Source organism: Athene noctua, chromosome 3 (assembly GCF_965140245.1).
Source record: "Athene noctua chromosome 3, bAthNoc1.hap1.1, whole genome shotgun sequence".
Classification (NCBI taxonomy): domain Eukaryota; kingdom Metazoa; phylum Chordata; class Aves; order Strigiformes; family Strigidae; genus Athene; species Athene noctua.
Genome location: NC_134039.1, coordinates 80917160 through 80939380, shown reverse-complemented (window position 1 = coordinate 80939380; position 22221 = coordinate 80917160). Strand labels below are relative to the sequence as shown.

General features: G+C 42.0%; 1 protein-coding gene across 4 annotated transcripts in view; it reads right to left on the bottom strand.

Moving 5' to 3' along the window:
- Window positions 1-22221, bottom strand: part of BEND7 (BEN domain containing 7) — a 48352-nt gene that overhangs the window by 2180 nt on the left and 23951 nt on the right. For 2 of the 4 annotated variants that reach the window (XM_074903467.1, XM_074903469.1), the window contains 3 exons: window positions 18788-19013; window positions 12854-12973; window positions 4584-4634 (listed from right to left, as the gene is read on the bottom strand). In XM_074903467.1, coding sequence (XP_074759568.1) covers window positions 4584-4634; window positions 12854-12973; window positions 18788-19013 — 397 coding nt within the window. Of the gene's footprint in view, window positions 1-4583; window positions 4635-12853; window positions 12974-18129; window positions 18250-18787; window positions 19014-22221 lie in introns of those variants that run through there. The other 2 variants (XM_074903468.1, XM_074903470.1) reach the window with 2 other exon arrangements.

The window sequence follows — 22221 nt, the reverse complement described above, 5'->3', positions numbered from 1 at the left end:
TTTTTTTTTAATACAGAATTTGCCAGCAAAGTTTTTCACACAACATACAGCACCCCACTTCAGATGTAAAGCGCTGCATTAGATTGCGGCACAAACTGCACTGTGATGCTCACCCCTTTGAAGTGATGGTTCTGAAGAAGTGAAAAAAGCACCACATGAATTTTAAACCTAGAGTATGTACTTTGGGATCTTCTTTGGAAAAAAAAAAAAAAAAGAAAACATCACCCCACAGCAGTCTAAATGCATATGGGAGAATATATATATATATATATATATATAAAAGAGGTGCATGGTATGATTATATCCCATCTTTTTTAAAGCACTTTAAGAATGTGCTTTTTCTAAACAGAACAATGAAAGATGGACAGAAGAATTACAATGAGAGCGCTAAGAACACAGGGCAAATAGGAGACAGACATCAATCAGCTTGGGAGGCAAATACAACCCAATGAAAAGGGAAGACTCATACAATCATGCACTGAAAGGATAAAGATTTATATTACAATAAAGGATTTATATTTAAGGTTTCGAAAAGGTTTTTTTTTAAGTTTCGTATTCTTGATATTGTATTTCAAGAGAAAAGGAGACAACCTATATAGAATTGGATCGTTGCTGTTTTCTTATCATCTGTTTCTTTACCAAGAGATTGCTCTCATCTTTTCACAAAGCTGTATCACCCCTGGACCTGAGGATTGGGATGTTAGTGTTTCAGTTTCTTTTAGGGATATCAAAATTCTTTCTCATCTTGAAATTAACCCCAGTGTGGAGAAACTACACAAACTGTCAGCACAGCTGTGGACCAAAGCCTGGGTACAAAAAGGGCTCTCTCATGGTCCTGGGCTGCATGTATCTTTCAAATCCACTTTTCAAGATGAGGATTCAAGAAAAGGGTGTTGCAGCTGTCTTACATTTGTTTCCACATGCAGAACATGCCTTCTTTTTTTTTTTTTCTTTTTCTAAACACAAAGTCCAGATGCTTCATGTAAATTGTAGACCAAAATAAGATAAGCCTTTTTGCAATTCCAACTTATATAGAAAGACTCCAAAAGCTGCCACATCTTCATCCCGATAAAGATCTACCTCACACCTTCCAGGTTCCTGTATCACTGAGAAACTAATCAGTCTTTCCACTTAATCCACAGTAATTACCCCTGGAGCTGTCTGATCTGTCTCAGCTCAGGTCTGGACACAGTCTTCAGCTTTTGGTAGGTACAAAAAAAATTGGAACAGTGGAAGACCTGAACTCTGACAACATTTGTTAGAGACAAATCTTCTAGTATTTTCTTGAGATTTATCTGTCAATGCACCAAAGTTCGCAGCAAGTTTAACTGCCATAGTTCTTCCAATTTACTTTAAACACCCTTCAATCAACAGCTTTTAAAGCAAAGCCCTCTTAGTGTTGAGGGTGATTTTAAAATGGGAGCATGATTTCTGCTCAGAAGTGCTAAAATATAATTGGGTAAAAATGCCTTCCTTAAAACTTCCATAGTTTCATGAGGATGTACCAGCTCCATTTTTTTACAAGGCTTTTAAGTTCTGAAAGAGGGTTTTGAAAACAAAACATTCCCTTCTCTCCTCAAAGTCCAGGACTTTGCTAATTGTGGGCACAGAGGGAGCAGGTTCAAATCTCGCTGTAGACACCTACACCAATTAACTCTACCCAGAGCCCAATCCTGCCGGCACCAAAGGAGAGGTGCCTGCAAACACGACCATAGATGATCTGACCTCCTCTCTGGAAGCAGCCCTCTTCCCACCAATGATGAAGAGAGCTGGGTGTCTCAAATGAAATGTCAGCCATACGCTGTGATCCAAAACCACATAGGTTGAGGCATTTTAGCATCGCTAGTCCACATATACCCAGATCTTGTTCATGATGTCACCAGTGTCACAGGCAGGACTGACTGAGCAGGAAAGGCAGATTAAAGGCATCAGTTTTCCCTTTTTTTGGCACCAACACTTACGTTGATTCAAATCATTCACTCTGGGTGCTTCTGCTCACAAGTTTGTTCAATTCTTGAAGCCAGAGAAACCATCTGACGTCTGTCATAGCTAGCTTCCATACCCCACCTCTTCTCCCCATCCAGTCTCCTGCAAGACCCTGACTCAACCAATCCAATTCAGCCTGGTTTTATTCTACCGACACACCAGGTTAAGCACTGATCACAAAATCACAGAATCATTTAGGTTGGAAAAGACCCTTAAGATCATCAAGTCCAGCTGTTAACCTAACACTGTCAAGTCCACCACTAAACCATGTCCCTAAGCACCACATCTACATGTCCTTTAAATACCTCCAGGGATGGTGACTCAACCACTTCCCTGGGCTGCCCGTTCCAGTGCTTGACAACCCTTTCAGTGAAGAAATTTTTCTTAATATCCAATCTAAACCTCCCCTGGCACAACTTGAGGCCATGAATTATCTGTTATTAACTGTCATCTGCAACCGAGGCCCATTGCGCCAGGCACTGTACAAACACACTGAGAGACTCTTCCCCAAAGATTCTTCAAGCTGAACAGAGAAGACAGCTGAATAAATTGTACAAACGCTGCCTTTAAAGAACCTGTCAGTAACACCCCTTTATAAAATCAGCTGTACTAAGACAGGGAAGGACCTCTGGTTAAAGTTATATCCCACCTCTTTTGCGACACTTTTTGATAGAAAGCATCTGTATTGTGGCTCTCTAGCATAATTACTGTCATTATACTGTCTGTATATCACTTTAAATCATTTGCTTCCAAGAACAGTATGATATTACATGGGTACGTACTATGAAGAAGCACTCGCACACATATAATAATGGGTGTGAGTCAAACGCTTGGCTTACAGACTGTGAGCATCACCTCCCCCACCAACGCAAATTGCAGCGTGGTTTATTTAGGCGTCCTTCCACAGATAGTATGGAGAGTATACATGGCAAACAAATATTTCAGTTCAAAAACTGCACGCATGGATGCTCGAAGGTGTACGAGGAAGCAGACCACAATGGTGATCTGCTGTGGAGTGGAAAGGGAGTCATCTTCTCTACAACAACCATCTCGGCACGCTCATTTCCATCAGTGACATACAACGCAAATAGCGACTCCAGAAACCGTGCTCAAAGAAAAGTGGAGCAATCCAATAATTCTGCTCCTTAATACGATTACCAGAGCAATGAAAAGATAACACTACGTCGCATTAGCAACCTTTATTAGGGTCCTCTTGCAACGGAATTGCTTCCCTCCCTGATAAAAGAAATGAACAGGATGTCGCTTGGAAAAGAACTTTCAATCCAGAGCTTCCTGCATCTATTATCACAACTGTACCCTGAAATATTATTCAGCGGCTGGCCAAGTAAGCAGCACGGCAGCTCACAGTCAGCGCGTGCTCCCAGCCCCCGCTGGGTCCATGCCAGAACAAGACTATAGCTGCTTGTCCTCCCAACTGCTTCGCTGGTCCTATTCCTTAGTAACTGCACGTGCTCCGACAGCCGGATTTCAATCGACAGCGCTCCACGGCTGGCAGCTGCTGCTCCGCCACACAGCAGCGGTGTGTGAAAGCTCCTTCTCCAGCCCTTAGGCAAGGGAGATTAGGAAGCCCTTGCACAGCAGACAGATGCTGTGATGGTACTAGTACTCCCCCATTCACCACATAGCCTCCAGGTACCGTGCCACACACTCAGCAACCTGCTATCAGCCCTGTCCTGTTCTTCACAGCAATAGCATCGCTGATCTCCAACCACCCTTTGTTGTTACACCTCAGAAATACGATAAAAACGCACCATAATCCCTGATACTAGTTGTTTGCCCAAAATCTTCCCTCCTTTTAATTTGGCTCTGGGGATAACAGGCAGCATCTTGTTGAAATTACAGAGAAGTGACTCTAATGCAGGGAAATGACCATCTCCCCAGACTCTGGCCCCACTGGATTTTCAGAAGATGGCAGCTCAGCTCCTACCATCAGGGCACCTAGTGATGGACGGATTCTTAACGAGAGGGTGCTTCAAATTTCAGTCTCAGCCTGTCTTGACTTCAACACCATGTGCAACAGTGTGCAAAAATCTTATTTCCCAGTCCACACAACTGCACAGCTAAGCTGCTGTTTAGCAACTGTCAGGCTTCTAAGGCAGGGTGGCTGCACTTCAAGAAAAAGTAAACCAACACTTAACCAGCATATAAATATCTTTCCAATCCTGCTGTGAACCCAAGATATTATTGCTAATACCTTTGGCAACTGAACAGATCCTACAGTAAAAATTGTTGTGTTTGTCCCTACCAATAACTCTGTTAAGAATTCAGAAAACCTCCCAGATATACCAGAGATGAGCACAAGTCCCTATCTGGCATAAAAAGGGTAACTTACGGGACTTATTAGCTTAGCTGCTACCGTGAACCTTGAGGTTTTATGAACATGAAACAGAGGGGGAAATTGTAAGATTCTGATGCATTTGTTTTTTAATACAGGCCATTCAGAACTTAAGATAGCTGGGTCCTGTGTGCAATTACCTGACTGTATATGGCACACCAGGATTATTGAAAACTGCTTCTGTGCCATAAATAAACAAACACACACATTGGAAGCTGATAAAAATTTTAATGCATTTTACCTGTTTGTAGTAGAGAAATGTCCGGCTTCTCATCACAGTCAGTTGCCTCTGCTGATTACAAATATAAACAAGAAATCTCATTACTTTTACTGAATACAGGAATGCGATTAAAAAGCTACATACTGTAGAGTGGTTTTGCATTTTCTATCTACTTTCCTCAGCTGCAATTTTCTATTGCTCAGTTAAAAACTCACTGCTTGGAGGAAAAGGTCATATAATAAAAATGCAAACTTAGAAGAGGGAGTTGGGTAATAAGAAGCAGTTGTGCTAGCTAACACTTTCTCTTTTTAAGGTTTAGGGATATCTGGATGATAAAAGGAGTTGCAATCATTTGGTAAAATCACATCAGAAAAGTCCCCAGTGGTTCTTGGAGGAAGAGCCTCTCGGGCTGGTACTCCACCCTCCGATGCCTAGGGGGAAGGGTGCATACCCCATTTCTGCACCCAGACTTCCCATGACCACAGGCAAGCTTATTTTGTGGGGAACAGATTTACTAGGGCAAAATGTCTTCAAAGATGCAGGTGGGCACCCAGCATACTTAAAAAATCACATAACCATGCAGGTACACAGGCAATTACAGTGTATGTATACACACACACTTTCAACCCACAGCTTATGCAAGATCATCTGACTTAATTTAGCCCAGGGTGAAGGAAGGCTAAAAGCCTAATTTGTTCATCTCATATTTGCCACAGGCCAAGGGTATACATAAAGATAGCTAATTTGGCTCACCAGATGTGCAGTGACTTGTTAGACTGTAGTACCCTGGAGTGTGAATGCGAACCTCGAGTAAGTTAAACATGTAACAGGAAATCTGTGCCTAACCTATGCAAGCCCTATTCAAAATCCTGTTACCTTTGTCTTTTGGCACTTCAGCATGATATTTAAGGCCCGTAAAACACAATGAGATCTTTGAGAGCACTTCAGCAAACTAGGTGTTTGGTAGGACCAGTCCATTACACAGTACATGGTCAGTGTGGTGGATATACTACCGAGAGCCATTCACTGCAAACATCCATAGGGATCAAATCTGACCAAGGCTACAGACGCACTGAGCAACTTAGTTCAGCTCTCACTTGAAACTAAGCTAACTGTCCTGGTCTTCTTTATCATGGCACTACACACGAGGATGTCGAGTTGTTGCCTTTATGATGATACTGTAAGAAGGACTAATCCAGCTTCCTAATGTAGATCCATCAACTCTTGGCTATCCATCCCTGGACCAAGCAGGTGCTCTCTCCGGATATCAGTTTAGCTATATTCTCTCTTCTCAGCTCTGCAAAATTAACTCAACTAAGGAAAACAGATACAAACTAAAAACCCTAGTACTAAGCAGTTTTCCTCCCACAAAACATTTAAATGGAAAGTCCTGACAAGGACACGGCACAGACCTGTGACTGTGCCTTCAGTCGATAACTTTTTCCACTTTCTGTGAGAAGGTGGCACACCGGCAGAAACAATTTAAATGCTTGGAACAGCTTACTGCAAAAACCTTGAATTCTGGAAGGAACGGGTGGCTCAATAAATGGGAAGATGTTACCTAGGCTGGTTTGCATCTGAACCGGACTGCCAGTGATGGAAGGATAAGCAAGGGAGGAGACAGCGTGGTGAAACGAGCAGCTGAGAAACAGCCAACAGGATATACACAGCTTAAAAAATCTGGAGTGACAGTCCAAGGCCAACTTCTCGTTATGTTGTGAAGAACTACCTGCACCAAGGGGTTCTGTGGCATAGCTACTCAGCATAACGAGAGACAAAACTGTAACTGGCCCCTTGGGCCAAAGGGACCCAAGCTATGAAAATCAGGAGAGCCAGATCTGAGTACTGGCAATGGATTGGAAAGTCTTCCCTCTATCAGTATCAGGGCTGGTGCCAACTAGACTGTCCACTCCAGTCACAGGTTTTCTGGAAATCTCAGCAGAAGTAGAATGTTTTAAAGTAGCTCTAGGGATGCGGTTACCTTTCTGCCTAACTGGTCTTCTTACACCTGGCTAAAACTGAACTCAGGAAGGCAGTAGTACCAAAGGAAACAAATGCAAGCTAGGAATTTACCTTGCTTTCAGAAGATAAGGACTTAAGTCTCCAACTTTGCAGAACCAGCTTTGTTGGTAACAAAGTTACCTGGCCATTTTAATCTGGCACAAGACTGACAGATGAGGTCCAGCTCTCCTACCAGTTGTTCCAGTCCTGTTCCATGCCAGCACAAATGTTTATATAGTCACCAAGATCAGCTCTAGTTAAAAACTGACAACTTCGCCACATGAATGCTTGTGCCAGAGCCAGAAAGGGAGTGGGAGCACAGCAGATGCCCGGAGAGCCTAATCACTCTTCTCAGTAGCTGCCTGAATTTCTTTTATGAAACTGGATGCATAACTGCAGCTCCAGGTAAAGTATGACACAAAGGCATGACAAACACCTCGACCTCCTAACATGGATGTAAACCACCAGCTTCTCACATGTCATTCCAAGCAGGAAAGAAGGTTTGCCTTCGACAACCGCACCCAGAGGCTGAAAGCCAAACTTTACTTGTCTTGAGCCAGCTTGCAAGACAAGGCAAGCAGGAATAGATCCTACTGTGGGAATTCAGAGCCTCTGTCTTTTGCTTAGAGCTCAGTAGCTCTTGCAAAACAATCCTGGTAGTCGCTTCTTTAGAAATATTTCCCCCCACCACCAAAAGAAAAATTGTTTAGCTTCTAACGTACCTTTGTCTGTTAAGGGTACACCTACAAGTTTGCTCCTTGGACAGAAGCACATTGTCCTGGTTTCTGCTGGAATAGTTAATTTTCTTCCTAGCAGCTGGTACAGTGCTGTGTTTTGGATTTAGGATGAGAATAATGTTGATAACATACTGATGCTTTAGTTGTTGCTATGCAGTGTTTCTACTAAGTCAAGGACTTTTCAGCTTCTTTTTCCCTGCCAGTGGAGGCTGAGGGTACACAAGAAGTTGTGAGGGACACAGCAAGGACAGCTGACCCAAACGAGCCAAAGGGGTATTCTATGCTATATGACATCATGCCCAGTATATAAACTGGGGGGAGCTGGCTGGGGGGCACTGCGGCTCAGGGATTGACTGGACATTGGTCAGCGGGTGGTGAGCAGTTTTATTGTGCATCACTTGTTTTATATATTCTATTATTATTCTTTTCCTTTCCTTTCCCATCCTATTGAACTGTCTTTATCTCAATGCTCAAGTTTTACTTTTTTTACTTCTCTCCCCTACCCCACTGTGGGGAGGGGGAGTGACCATGACGTACATGTACATTCAGGGTGATGAACACAGCAATTAATCATTTTAATATTGCCATCTTTAGCTAAGATACTGGCCACAAAACCACCATACCACATGCTGGACTTGCATCCTACACCCTGGCCCTGTGCCTATTGCTAAACAAAAAAACGACCTGATCTCTCACAACATGTACATATTGTATCAAAAACACAAACCAAGGAAATCAGAAGGATGAAGAGAAATAGAAAGCAAAAAAACCCCTCATTTGAATAAGGATGTGAGAGAAAAAGTGTATTTCCAGGAAAAAAAGGTACACATTTTTCCTCCTTCGTTCCCACTATTTTACATTGCAACAAGGTAGTGGTAATTTTAAACAATGGTTCAAGAATGAAGAGTCGTGGCATGTAATTTATTTAAAATTAATCTTGCCCCAAAAACTTCAGCATGTTTTCGAACATTGCCATATTCGCCTTTATAGAGTAGGGCAATCAAAAGCTTCCAGGTTATGCACAAGGTAGTCACTTTGCATGAACAGCTCTTACCCTGTGTACTTCGGAAGTATTACTCATCCAGGACCAGCTTCCCTGTCTATGCAGTGGACAGCCGTTACAGAATAATGGATTTCAGGCTCTTCAAAACATAAAAAGGGAGGAAGAACTTGCTGCGAGAGATGTGTGGCCCCTGACCTCCTGCTTATTAATGGATGGAGAGTTTAGTAATCAAAAGGCTTGGATGCTACATCTGGCACAGAGGTGACATGAACAGCGAGTCAGTTCCTTCTGATTTTACCTGTTTTAAGATCTCTATGCTAATGGACGACTGTCTCCCTCTGTGCTTCCACTGGCAAGGCCACCAGCCACCTACCCATATTCTCTTTTGAAGGGTGAAAAGACCACGCTGTGGGAAACCTGCTGCTGTAAATTACAAGGCAATTTGCATTGAAATTCACACTGCTTTAAGAGAGGAAACCTATGCACATGCTTTTTCCTCTGACTTCTTCCCTTCCAGGGCCACTTTGCATCCCATCTCAGCAGCCAAAAAGGTTCAGTTTCTCTGCTGGAGAAGACAGATCTGGCACTATGAAGCCGTGCCCCAGTATGCTGTGCTGTTGGCATGAAATGGGACCAGTAGTCAAGGCTGAAGAATATTATCATACTCTTTAATTTTAATTATAACATCTGTTTGTAACATTAACCTCGCAGTCTCTTCTCCCCTTTGTGACAGCCAACTTGTGAAATTTTGAAAAGACTGAACAAGGCCAATAAAAATTTAATGGCAGTGACAGCTTTATTCTCAGATCTAACAAATAAAAAAAACCTACCCAAGTCTCAGATCTCAGGCAATAATCTAGAAGAACTAAGAAAAAAGCCAAAGCAAAATAAATAAATTAAAAAAAGAATATTTCCAGCTATGAAAAATATTGTCATTGATTCAGAACTTAAATGAATTTTTATTTGGCTTAGGATAACAACCTTTCAAAATCTACACAGGGGAACTATTTTCTAGAAAGCAGAATTTTTAAGTGTTTTTCTGATTAGCTTTCCAAGTAGGGAGCCTTTCTGTCCCTAACTCTAGGAGATGAGCCAAACATGATAAATAAGGTTGAAGCTGGGCAGCATCTATGATCCAGTGATCATAATTTCATTTCATCTGGAACCACTCAGGAGAGTATGCCCTATAGAAAGAGGTACGAAAAGCAGATCCACTCCACTCAGTTGCTAGAATTCTCTGAAATTGTTAATAACACTGAAAGCTAGAGCAGGATTTACGTTATCAGACTGAAATAATGTTTCACAGGATAAAGCAGAGAGGGCTGCTCATGAATGCACCGTCTTACTGCCTGGTTTGAAATGAAAAACTAATCAGAGGATGTACTAAATGGCTCAGGGAAAGGCAAGCAGGATGGAAAACCTCCCCCTCCTCTCTTAAATACTACTGCTGTTAAAATTTAGCCCAACTCAGTGGTGACTAAAAAGTTGTCTTGTGGCTTCTGTAAAATAAATGGATCATCTTAAGTTTTCTCCACATAAAGCCCGTGCATTACAACAAACCAGAAACTAATGTAGATAAATTACTGCCATCAGGCAACTGGGAGACATATTGGCTCAGAAAGTCTTGGGTAAATTTAGTGTAACACTGGCTCAGATTTGTCCTTTGGGCACCTTAGTCTATACCCACAAACTCAGCTGGAATGTTTCAGTGAGCAAGTGGAGACAAAACTAGAAGAGAATGTCCTGGGAGTATGGACATGAGGAGACTTGCTTGGGAGGGCTCAGCCTCTGCTCCACCAGCCCCATGCAGACTTGGAATAGCTCAAGAGCTCAGCTTGTAAGAGTGATGAGTCCCACATCTCAGTGCCTGCTATTCCCATAGTTTTAAGATTCTTAAAAGCTACATTTTGCAACATGGAGTCCTGGGACACCTTCTTCCCACAGCAGATCAAACCTCCCTTCATGCCTGCCCTCCCCTCCTGTTTTGGTCTCTGTAAGTTAGACACAGCTTTAACAATTTGGTACGGCTTCACAATGAAAAGTTAAAATGTACATAGTTCCCACACAACCAGTTTTGTATCAGGATAGATCTGCTGAAGGGCTGTGAGACTATGCTAGCAAACATCGCAACATCCTTCCCCCGGTCCTACAGACCTGCCCAGGCATCTGCTAACTGCCATTGCTGGAAACAAAATATGGGATTACACAAATCTGTCACCTGATCTGCTCTACGTCTCTCCTACCAGAAATTCACAGTTGTAACATAAAAATACTAACAAATCTTCTTTCAACAAGATGAAGATGTTACTGCAACCAGCTGTCTGCTCCTGCCTCTCTGCTGCTATCTACTGTTTTGCTGTCACAAAGGCTGTGGAAACTTCTCACTTGCTTCAGTGCAAGGTCAGGGTGGGTTAGCTTCAGCCACCAGAGGAGACGGCAGCGGACGGTGAGGTGCAGATGGCCACAGTCGTGCGTTCCATCACGCCTGCTAGATCGAAAAGAGCATGTCTGCCTGTGGTCTCATATCAGAGAGAAACCACTGCACTTCAGGGAATGGCCAGTAAACTAAACAACACCAAAAAAAGCTTTTCTACCATCTAGGTACTGTGTACTCTTTTGAGCAAATAAACCTAAGGGGCTGCTGCTCACTACTCATCCACATACCGGTTAACGAGTTACCTTCCCTCTGCAGGCAGAGACATATAATGGAGTCTATCTTACTCAGGCACACTATACTCAGCTTCACTTATTTTTGCTAGCTTAGAAACAATATCCTCTGCTTAGATTCTCCCATCCTGAGAAAGGACCAGAGATGGAGGTGGCCCCATGTGAAAGGCAAAAGCTGAATGTCATTGTCATTTTAATTAATATCCTGCAGAGGCATGAAGAAAAGCAAATAAAATCGGATGAAAGAAAATAAAAATCAAAACAAAATTAGGTCAATCCTCTTTCCTGAGGGATCTTCTGCAGACAGCCCAAGGACCCTCTGCTCCCCACATCCCACACTGCACTCTTCCCCTTATGGAAGCCTGGCATCCCACTTCCACCCTCCTGTCCTGGCGGGGACAGGCAGCCCTGGAAGGGGCAGAAAGCAGTCCTGTTGTACAACACCAGTAATCTGACACTGTCTTTAACAAGATTACCTTGTATCCCTCTCTCCTCCCTCCCCCAACGTGCACCAGAAACCCTTTTTAAGGCTACTGCTGGTTTGCTTCTCTCCTCATGGAAGCTTATGCTACTGAATAATCTGCTCTTTTTTTCCTCCCTCTGTGTTATTTCTGTCTCTGGGTGTTTCTCATTTTCCTCAGTCTTATGCTTTTCCCTGCTGGCATTAATAACGTTGTGGAGAATGATTTTAGATGCCAGTCTAAGTGCATGCTTCAGAGACACCGCTTTGGACAGAAAACATTGGCTCTCTGAGACAGGGAGCCAGAAAGGACATTTGCTGTGGTTTTGCTCTCCCCCCATAGCCATGGGGACCACCAGCATCTGCCGTGGAGCCACCAGGTTTCCCATCCTGTCAACCTTACGATGCTAACAGGCACTTAGTTGTGGTGATGGGCAGAAGGGAAGAAGAGACAAGGCAGGCAGCTAAATATGCTAACAGTGAAGGAACATGTTTAAGGATATTGGCACAAGTGATGTGTCTCGGACAACGGTGTCAGATGCTCCAAGGGAGCAACAGGCAAGAAATATGACCATGAGAGAGCCTTAAGAAAACATGAGGATGAGGAAGAGTAAGTGAAGCCTTGTATAAAGAAAGCCCCTTGGTAGGATGGGTGGCATGAAGATGGAAAGGAGACTAGCTAAGCTTTATAAAGTAAAGTAAAAAAACCATACGTCTGTTAATCAGTGATATTGGTTTCCCATGAATTCTACTGGGGATTTTGAGACTGCACGTTGCTGTTTGTGGCTAGAGCTGAGAGCTCATCAGCTGCATGCTTCACCACAGGCTGGTCCCAGCCCCAAGCATGCAAGTTACCCCAGCCCAAATTGAGCACTTTTGTTGCAAAATCCTACCTACATTACCTGTTACTCACTGCTGGCAAACTCCCTCCTGTGTATTACAGAACCTTGCCAGCACAACCAGGGTGGGTGGTGGTTTTTTTTGCTACAGTGATGCTGATACTTTCACAAGGAATGTAAAAAAACTCATCTATGCTTCCAGAAACATATAGTTTAGAGGCAAAAGCCACCCAGGTTATGTGTTAACAGTACAGTGAGTGGCCTGTCAGACCAAGTAACACAGAATTAAAAAACTTCTATCTGCAAGCCTGGATGGATCTGCTAGTTTAGGACTTAGATTTCTTCAAGCACTGGGAAGAATAATTTGAGTGCTAATGGAAAGGGGTTAGAGAGAACTGCTACCATACCAAACATAAGGAAACACTGTACTTTACACAGAAACCTGTGAACATCTTTGAGGTCTAATTTTCATAGAGTGAACATGTACAACTCCACAGTCAACAAGAAAAACACTTTTGTGGATACAAAGGCTCTAAGCTTTTAATCTTACACTTGCATGCTGTTCCTTATATTTTTATACATACCTGAGCCTCTTTTTAATCGTCTTCTTGCAAGCTTAATTTGATCCTGAAGAATCTGGACCCAGTCTCTAGGACCAGGAAGTTTATCCACATGGTTAGCAGTGCAGTATTTTTCTGTAAAGACTGAAATAAAAAGATACCATATTTTTAAAACATGCCACCAGAATGAAGAAAAGGAGACTGGAGAGGATTATAACCAAAATATATTGAATTATCCACTTATCAAAAAGCATTTAAATGGCCAAATCTAGGATTGTGAGAGCAGAATCCAACTCAGCATTTCACAAGTTTATAATTCAGAAGTCATTTGTGTGTATAACAATCATAGTAATACCATAGTTACTACTTATAAAAGCCTATCCCAGAGAAACAGTCTAGACCTGATGTCTTCCATTCATGAATTTCACACAAAAACATGACAGAAAAATAATAGTGTACTTTGAACTGAGTCTCCAGATGTGTCAGACACTTAGAAATGCTGCCTTTCATACGGGGCAAGTAGAGAGCTGAATATCTGGTCATTTGGTGGCCTCTTGGTCAAGTCCCTGAGGCTGAAGGCAAAGTGATGAAAGATGCAAGTCCTACAACTGTGGAAAGCTCTACAGTTCTTATACTGTCAAAGCAGATGGAATAGAATTTTTATAAAGCTGCTAAAAAAAAAAAAAAGCCATTACTGAGAAAAATGAAGTATCTTATAGGTCCAATTTTATATTTTTTAAAAATGGTACACAGAGGCTCAACATTATCTTTAATTCCATATTTACAGCAAACCTAGCAATATTATACCAAAAATACAAAATTATAGATGGAGTGAAACTGATGCAATTGATTTTCAACTGAGAGGTGTGCAAAAAATAAACAAAAGCGGAAATAGAAAAAATATTATTACTGTTAGTGTTCCTATTGTAGTCTTAGTTGGAGGTCTCAGAGCCCAGTGTCTAATTATGGCTGGCAAACAAAAAGAGAAAACTGGTCCCAGCTCAAAGAATTTGTAATCCTTGAGAATTAATGTCACACAAACGGGACGGGGAAGGATGCAAAAAAAATGACAATTTCAGTATTTTTATACGCACACTTTTGAGACAGTGCTAGATGGTAAGTATAAGAGGATCAAAAGTAATCACATCCTCCAAACTCTCTCCATGTTAACAACTTCACAAAACCACTGCATGAAAGGCATAGCAATACTTTCCTCTGTAGTTTGATCAGAAAGAACGTCAGGTCAACTCTGAGGGCTATCCCAGAGAAGTCAGTACAGCACCACACATTGCCAGGGTCCGATTTGCAAAAATTATAGTCTCTCTGATGGCAGAAATAATCTTTCCCTTCTGAATCCACACAGTACCTGACACAAGGGGAACCCGATCAATGATTTAAGACTCCTACGTATTTCAAACACGCAGCTGCAGCTCCTGCTTGTGACCAAGGCCTGGGGACTTGTGAACTTGGGCCACAACAACCCCCAGCAGCGCTACAGGCTTGGGGAGGAGTGGCTGGAGAGCTGCCAGCCAGAGAGGGACTTGCGGGTGTTGACTGACAGCCAGCTGAACAGGAGCCAGCAGTGTGCCCAGGGGGCCAAGAAGGCCAATGGCATCCTGGCTTGTGTCAGCACTAGCGTGGCCAGCAGGGACAGGGAAGGGATCTGACCCCTGTACTCGGCACTGGTGAGGCCGCCCCTCAATTGCTGTGTTCAGTTTTGGGCCCCTCACTACAAAAAGGACATTGAAGGACTCGAGCGTGTCCAGAGAAGGGCAATGGAGCTGGTGCAGGATCTGGAGCACAGGTCGTACGAGGAGCGGCTGAGGAACTGGGGGGGTTTAGTCTGGAGAAGAGGAGGCTGAGGGGAGACCTCATCGCCCTCTACAGCTCCGTGACAGGAGGGTGCAGAGACCTGGGGATGAGTCTCTTTAACCAAGTAACAAGCGATAGGACAAGAGGGAATGGCCTCAAGTTGCACCAGGGAAGGTTTAGACTGGATATTAGGAAGCATTTCTTTCCAGAAGGGGTTGTTAGGCACTGGAATGGGTTGCCCAGGGCAGGGGGGGAGTGCCCATCCCTGGAGGTGTTTAAGAGTCGGGTTGACACAGTGCTGAGGGATCTGGTGTAGTTGGGAACTGTCAGTGTTAGGTTAATGGTTGGACTGGGTGATCTTCAAGGTTTTTTCCAACCTCATTGATTCTGTGACAATCTCTGACACTAGGCTGTACCCAGGCCATCCACCACAGGTGCCTACTGTGGGATTATGACCACTGCCGGCTCTTGCCTGCACAGGAAGCCAGAGACTGCAGTCTTGGAGAGTCAATGCATTAACTTGTTTCTCTTATCTAACTTGCTTGTTCTTCTCTTGAATGAAAGTCAAAATAGTTTTGCTCAATGTGTGGTTAGTGAAACACCAACATGGGCAAAAAGGAATGGGAATGCAACACAAAGGAGGTAGAAGTGGGACCCCCTATCATAGAATCATAGAATCATAGACTGGTTTGAGTTGAAAGGGACTTCTAAAGATCATCAACCACTCTACCAGGGTAGGGACATCTTGCACTAGATCAGGTTGCTCAAAGCCCCATCCAACCTGGCCTTGAACACTTCCAATGATTCTCCAGGCAATCTGCTCCAGTGTCTCACCACCTTATTATTACCAAAAACAGTCTTCCTAATGTCCAGTCTAAACTTACCCTCTTTCATTTTAAAACTGCTGCCCCTTGTCTTGTCACTACAGACCCTGGTAAAAAGTTTGTCTCCATTGTCCTTATAAGCCCCCTTTAAGTATTGAAAGGCCACTACAAGGTCTCCCTGGGGCCTTCTCTTCTCCAGGCTGAACAACCCCAACTCTCTCAGCTTTTCTGCACAGGGGAGGTGTTCCAGCCCTCTGATTATCTTTGTGGCCTCCTCTGGACCCGCTCCAACAGGTCCATGTGTTCCCTGTACTGGGGACCCCAGAGCTGGACACAGCACTGCAGGGGGAATCTCATGAGAGAAGAGTAGAGGGGGAGGATCCCCTCCCTTGACCTGCTGGCCACACTTCTCTTGATGCAGCCCAGTATACGGTTGGCTTTCTGAGCTGTGAGCACACAGTGCTGGCTCATATCTAATTTTTTGTCCACTAGTACCCCCAAGTCCTTCTCTGCTCAGCTGCGCTCAATCCCTTCATCCCCCCATCTGCACTGATACTGGGGATTACCATGACTCAGTTGCAGGACCTTGTACTGAGCCTTATTGAACCTCACGAGGTTCACATGGGCCCACTCCTCAAGCCTGCCCAGGTCCATCTAGATGTCATCCCTTCCCTCTAGTAAATCAACTGCATCACTCAGCTTGGTGTCTGCAAACTTGCTGAGGATGCATTCAATCCCACTATGTAATTGATGAAGATATTAAATAGTATTGGTCCCAGAATGGATCCCTGAGGGACACTTCACACTTACATCTGAACACAGCTCATTGACTTCTGCAGGGAAGGTTTTCTAGTCAATGACATAAAGGAAAAAATAACTGCTTCTGATCTTCTATTTAAAAAGAAAAAAATTAAAATTTTCCCCCAGTTCTCAGTGAAAGATTGATGCGACTCACAAGGGAAACTGATTGCCCAGGAGAAACACTGCAACTGATTCAACAAGTGCCACTAAATACCCAAAGTCAAAAGAGAGAATCTCTCCCTGGCTGATCATCCTTTTGCAGAAGCGCTAAATTACTTGTAAGGATGGCAGTTAAAATGTTTTCAGACAGGAAGAGAGATTTTCAAGCAAACAGTCTCTCCTTTAAGTTCTCTGCTTGTTTTTGTCATGAATGTAGCCTTTTCTCCACTTTTGTATCTCTGTCATGGAAAAGGACTAAAAGTCCCACTAAAGGATATGTGGGCACGTGGTAGAGGAATGTCCTAATGATAATAATGCAAACAACATGGTATTGTTCTTGTGGAGATTTCATACTGGCTCAGTTATTTCTTGGAATAAATGAAACCACAGTGCCCGACAGCCCAGCTCTTTGGAGGGAAGAAGGGTGCTATTGGAGCCAGGCTGAGTAAAGATCCACAGGATGTCAGCTTTTGGCATCTTATTCCACAGCAGCTTTTAGGGATGGGTTCCCCTATCAGGGATCAGGCACTAGCATTTGGGAAACACTGTAAATGCCAATAAAGATCACTGTTACTACAGTGGTACCTAGTAGTACCATCACAGATGAAATTTATCTGGTGGAAGTACAACTCCCCCCTTTCTCCTCCCAAACTCAAGGGGAGAGGTTAAACCAAGCCTCAGAATTTGCTCCAATAATACAAGCTTGGCTACTGAGAAACACTGCTCTCTGCAGTGGGTGACAACTGCTATTTTAGTAGTGCTGCTGCATCTACTGAAAAACATTTCTTTTATCACAGTGCTGCTCAAATTAAAGGTGGTTTTTCTAAAAAAAGTAATTTTGAACTCCTTTTTCTTCCATTTAAGTTATTTATTAAAGCTTTTAAGGAAGAATAAGATACAGATAGAGTGAATTCAACTTTGGATTTTTGCAGATTATTGAGCTCAAAAAAGGAAGATATAAAAATGTGTTTGTGATTTAAACCTAATTATAAGCATAACTGTAAGAAAGTCAGCCAGCAACTTTGTAAGACGTATTATGACTATGACACAGCCACAACATATACTTCAGTGCAGAATTGCACAGGTTGAAAGGGTCTTCTAGAGGTCTCCATGAACAGCGTGGCCAACTAAATCACGATGCTCTGGACTGTCACCAGTCAAGTTTTGAGTATTTCCAGCAATGGAGACCCTGCAGCCCCTCTGAGCCCCTATTCCACTGTGCAACCACCCTTACGTTGAAAGCTTTTCCTAGATCACGTTGAAATTTTCCATGCGTCCGATGCTTCTTGTGATTCTGAGAAGAGTCTGACTTCATCTTCTCTACACCGTGTCATTAGGTAGTTGTGGACAGTGATAAGGTTTCCCCTGAATCATCTTTTCTCCAGTTCTCTCAGTGTTTTCTCATACGTCACTTCACACACATACTTCACTGCTTATCTGCTTCAGTACCGTAAGTCTTGGCAGCCCTTCACTGGAGTCAAGCCAGGATGCCAATGCTAATCTTTCATGGGGAAAGTTGTCCAAAGTGGACACAGAGGTGCGAGGTGCTTGCAAAAGGTTTCCTTGCTTCCTTTTGCTGCCAATGGACTGAAAGGAGCTCTTCTTGTTGCTTTACGTCTTCTAGGTTAGCAATCTGTACATCAGGACAAGTCACAAACTCTAAAATAAGCTCTGTTTTGCAACACAGCCTGTCTTTTGGTAATGGGTATTTTCTCTCCTGTATCAGATTTCAAAATAATAAAATTCTGTTCAGAATCTCTGACCTAATATGTTCTTTGTATGTTGCAATCCCAGAGTTTGAAGGTACACATGTACTTCTGGAAGCTAGAAGGAAGTGATTGCTAAGATAAGACACCCAGCAGAGGATTCTCACACCAAGAAATTTGCTCCCACAAAAGAAGAACCACCACCGTTCTTATAAGCATCAAATTCATCTCAGTCCCAGTATTATCCTCCTCCATCTCTCCCCAATCCACCCACCAAATACTGAACTATTTACGGAGCAGGCACAGTCAGATGCAGTGCAAGCCTCAGAATTTTGATCGAAGAGGATCAGTTACGCTGTCATTATGTTTTCAAGATTTCTTTGCATCTCTGATATCCGGAAAAAAAAAAAAATTATCTTATACGAACACTGAGTTTCTAACCTTAGAGCCTGACTTCAGAAACCGGGATCATTGGCTTAAAATTAACACAAGCTGTCCCTGTAGAAGTTATTTTTAACAAGTGAATGAAAGGGAATAAAAATAAGACTGCATATTTTAATAGACCTAACACACGTCAGAAATTCTAATCCCCTTACACTCTCCTTAGCTGAGAATATGTTCTAATTACACATACGAAAGAAAGCAAAAAAACATACCTTTTATTGCACCCACAATATTTTGGTCTAGTCCCTTCCGGTTGTCATTGAGCCCTCTTTTCCTTTTGCCATTTGGTAAAGAGTTAGCCAAAGTCTTGTCATCAAAAAATGCACAGACCAGCTTCCTAAAGAGCAGACTTCCTGAGCGAGTATAGTTTGATAATATAGAGTCCAGCTGAGATTTCGGCATGAAGACGTCAAAGCCTTCTGCAAGTTGCACTTCTGGCTACCAAAACAATACAAATGTTTTCATTAAATGAGCATTCAAAGGCATTATTTCACTTCAATCATGCATGTGGTGAGACTTTGCAATCACTTAATCAAACCATGAATCTTTTCCCAGCTATTCAGTACCACAGCAGCCTACTTTATTGAAATCAAACCCTATCAGTGAATAAGCACCTTAAAAGGCAAATCAAATAATCATACTCGTGTCTAGCCACTGTAATAGTTAACAATTACTGACATTATTTCTAGGCGTACAGCTAACAAAGAAAAGAGATACCATTCAATATTGGATAATAATGACAAACCAGAGGATCATCCCAGAGCAATACTACTATGTGATGCTTTTTGGACATATATCTAACCATTTTATGGACTTGTTTCACTGCCAAATGATGCGAATGAGTGTTCTGTGGGGCAGCCAGGCATTTCAAAGAAGCACAAATGCAGGGCTACCAGCCCATTCCACGTGGTTTCCTAAGAGGGCTTCGAGCCGAGATACAGCCCATACAGGTAGAAGTAGATGATGAGTATGAGGTTGCCCTTGGAACCAGCACTTGCTGATCATCCGTTTCTCCCTCCTTTTCATATTCTCCAAATGCATCTTTAGAAGAGGATGATGTTAGATAGACAGCTTATTTCAGCACAAAAAATATCAGTGGTAAATCACAGAGATTTATGCGACTGCTAGAAAGTGAGACAGAGAGACAGAAGCAGAAACAAAATCATTCTGTATTTCACAAGAGTCTTGTCTCAAGTACATCGTGGGCCAAAGCATAAAAAACCTTCAAGGAAGTCCCCTTACTAAGAGTCTTTTTGCTGCCCCTGTCTGTATATATCAAAAATTACATGAACAATATCTGCAGTATTTTCTTCTGTGACTATACACACACTGCTTACACAAGACATCTGTATGGAATAATTATGTATCTAGAAAGAGGATACATCATGAATAAACTAAAATTTTTAAGATACTATCCAGAAGTTGGAAAGTGAAGAAAAAAATCAGTGGTCACAATGTGAGAAAATAAGTTAACATTATAGCCTTGCTCCTTTTTTTCCCCTACATGAAAATATATCCACCAGTGATGGTGCATTTTTAAAGATGTTTACAGAGCAAGAGCAAATGCCATCTTTCATCAAATCACCTGCAAATGCCTTGAGTCTAGACAGAAGAAAGGGCTGCCAATCTCAGAAGGATTTGGCTGTGTAACTCTTTTCCCATGGATTTTTAAAAAACAGTATCAAGAGAGTTACAGGAAGCAGAATATTTTCAAAGCACATACTATCATTGGATATACATGTGTATTGTGTGATAAAACTGAAGATTACAATGCTCTGGGAAGCCAGGATGATGAATCTTAAAATATGCACATACTAATAAAAAAATAATCTAAAAAGCACTTAAGTTTCTCAGCTTGTTCCGGATGAAAAGTTGTTTTTTACCTTGAGAACTTTCAAAATGCTGGATCCAGCAAAAGTCAGAATTGTTCCATTTGATGTTTGACAATGTTCTGATGTAGGTGGGTTTTTAATATGCAAATTGTAAACTTTCTGATGACAGAAAAGATTTTCAAGAGTAAATAAACGTGGGCCAAGTTTACAACTTGGGAAAAATTCTACTTCATGTTAATCAAAACCAGAATGTAGTTGCTGTGGTGATGAAGGTATCCTGTCCTATTCTGTTACTTGGGTCTTAGGTCTTATGATAGCAATCTAGGACGACCTCAGTGAACGAAGACACCTAGGGCAGTCAAATGATCTTCACTAATACAACTGTAAAAGACATTTCAAACCTTACCAATGCACCAGCATGGTGGACTCAATATTATTTTAGTTTTGACTATTTTATTGTTAATACAGGAATCAATTTGTATTTCAGTGAAATAATCTGAAGGCAAAATGCTGATTTATTCTTGCTTTCCTTAAGCAGTAAACTATCCTTCAGTCAAAGACAATCACTAACTAACTGAACTTTATGATCACTTTGAATGCGATTTCTCAAAAGTAAAAGCATTTGTTATCAGATAATGATCATGGCATAAGGAACTGGTGGATAGACTATTTGTGTACAATCAAATAAATAAGACCTGAATGTCAAAGGCTTCTGCAGTGCTAAAATTAACAGGCTGCGAATTAGATTTAATCCTAGATATTTCAGTAGGTTGTACTACATAGATTAGAAACGATTAGGTTATAAATGAAATATTTTAACAGTAAAACAAACACAGGAAAGTTTAACTAAGAGTAACAGATGATTACTTTTAAAAAACAGGTTCTCTGATTCATGGGCTAGATTAAGAGTTGGTCTCACAAAGGCTTTTTCCACCTCCATAAGTAGCAGTATTTCATCTCAGCAAATCTGAACTAATTGCACTGGTTTCGGTAGCCCCAATTTTATACACATTAAACAAAGATTTTTTTCTTAAAGTTCAATAAACGTTGGCAAAATAACAGCAGCAGCAGTAGTCCTGGTGTATGACACCGCACACACGACAACCTGTGCAACATTCTCAAGGGAACATTTATTTATGGTGCTGTGTAAAATGTCTTTCAGTTTTTTCAGGCACTCAGACATGCTGGTCGTGAGCACACTAGAGATGCTTTTGAATAAATGGAAAAAAGATAATGCAACCATTCATTCTGAAAGAAGTGACTTTCTTTAGCCTTCTCAAAATGTTTAAAGTCACATTTTATTTTAGCTGTTAAAGATATCTATTTTCAGAACTCAATTGTTTTCTTTCCAAAGACAAAACAAAATCAAATTGTTTGTCTCAGGGTTCTGGCTCTGTAAATTTAGTCAAACAACTACTGTGGCAAGCAGGGGCCAAAGCATGGGAGGGCAGATGAGGACCTGATTTATGAGCCACACGTTTTCTCTTCTTTTTTTACTTAGGTCAAATTGGCACCTATAAAGAATTGTGTCCAGCGATGGAACACATTCATAAAGCCAAATTAAATTCCATTGCAAGTACAAAACTGTTTTCAAAACCGTGTTTCAAGCTGAAAAGAGTGCCACAAGCAAAGAAAAATTATAAGCACAAACTGTATACTGGAGATAAATTACCAGTCCCTCCCCAAACCATTCCCTCAAACATTACTAAGCATAATAGTACAAAAGGAAAACCTCTGAAAAAGCATCAAACTAGTTACTCTGTGTCACTACATTGACTCTGTGGTATGAGACTGCAATCTAATTAGTGGTGTGG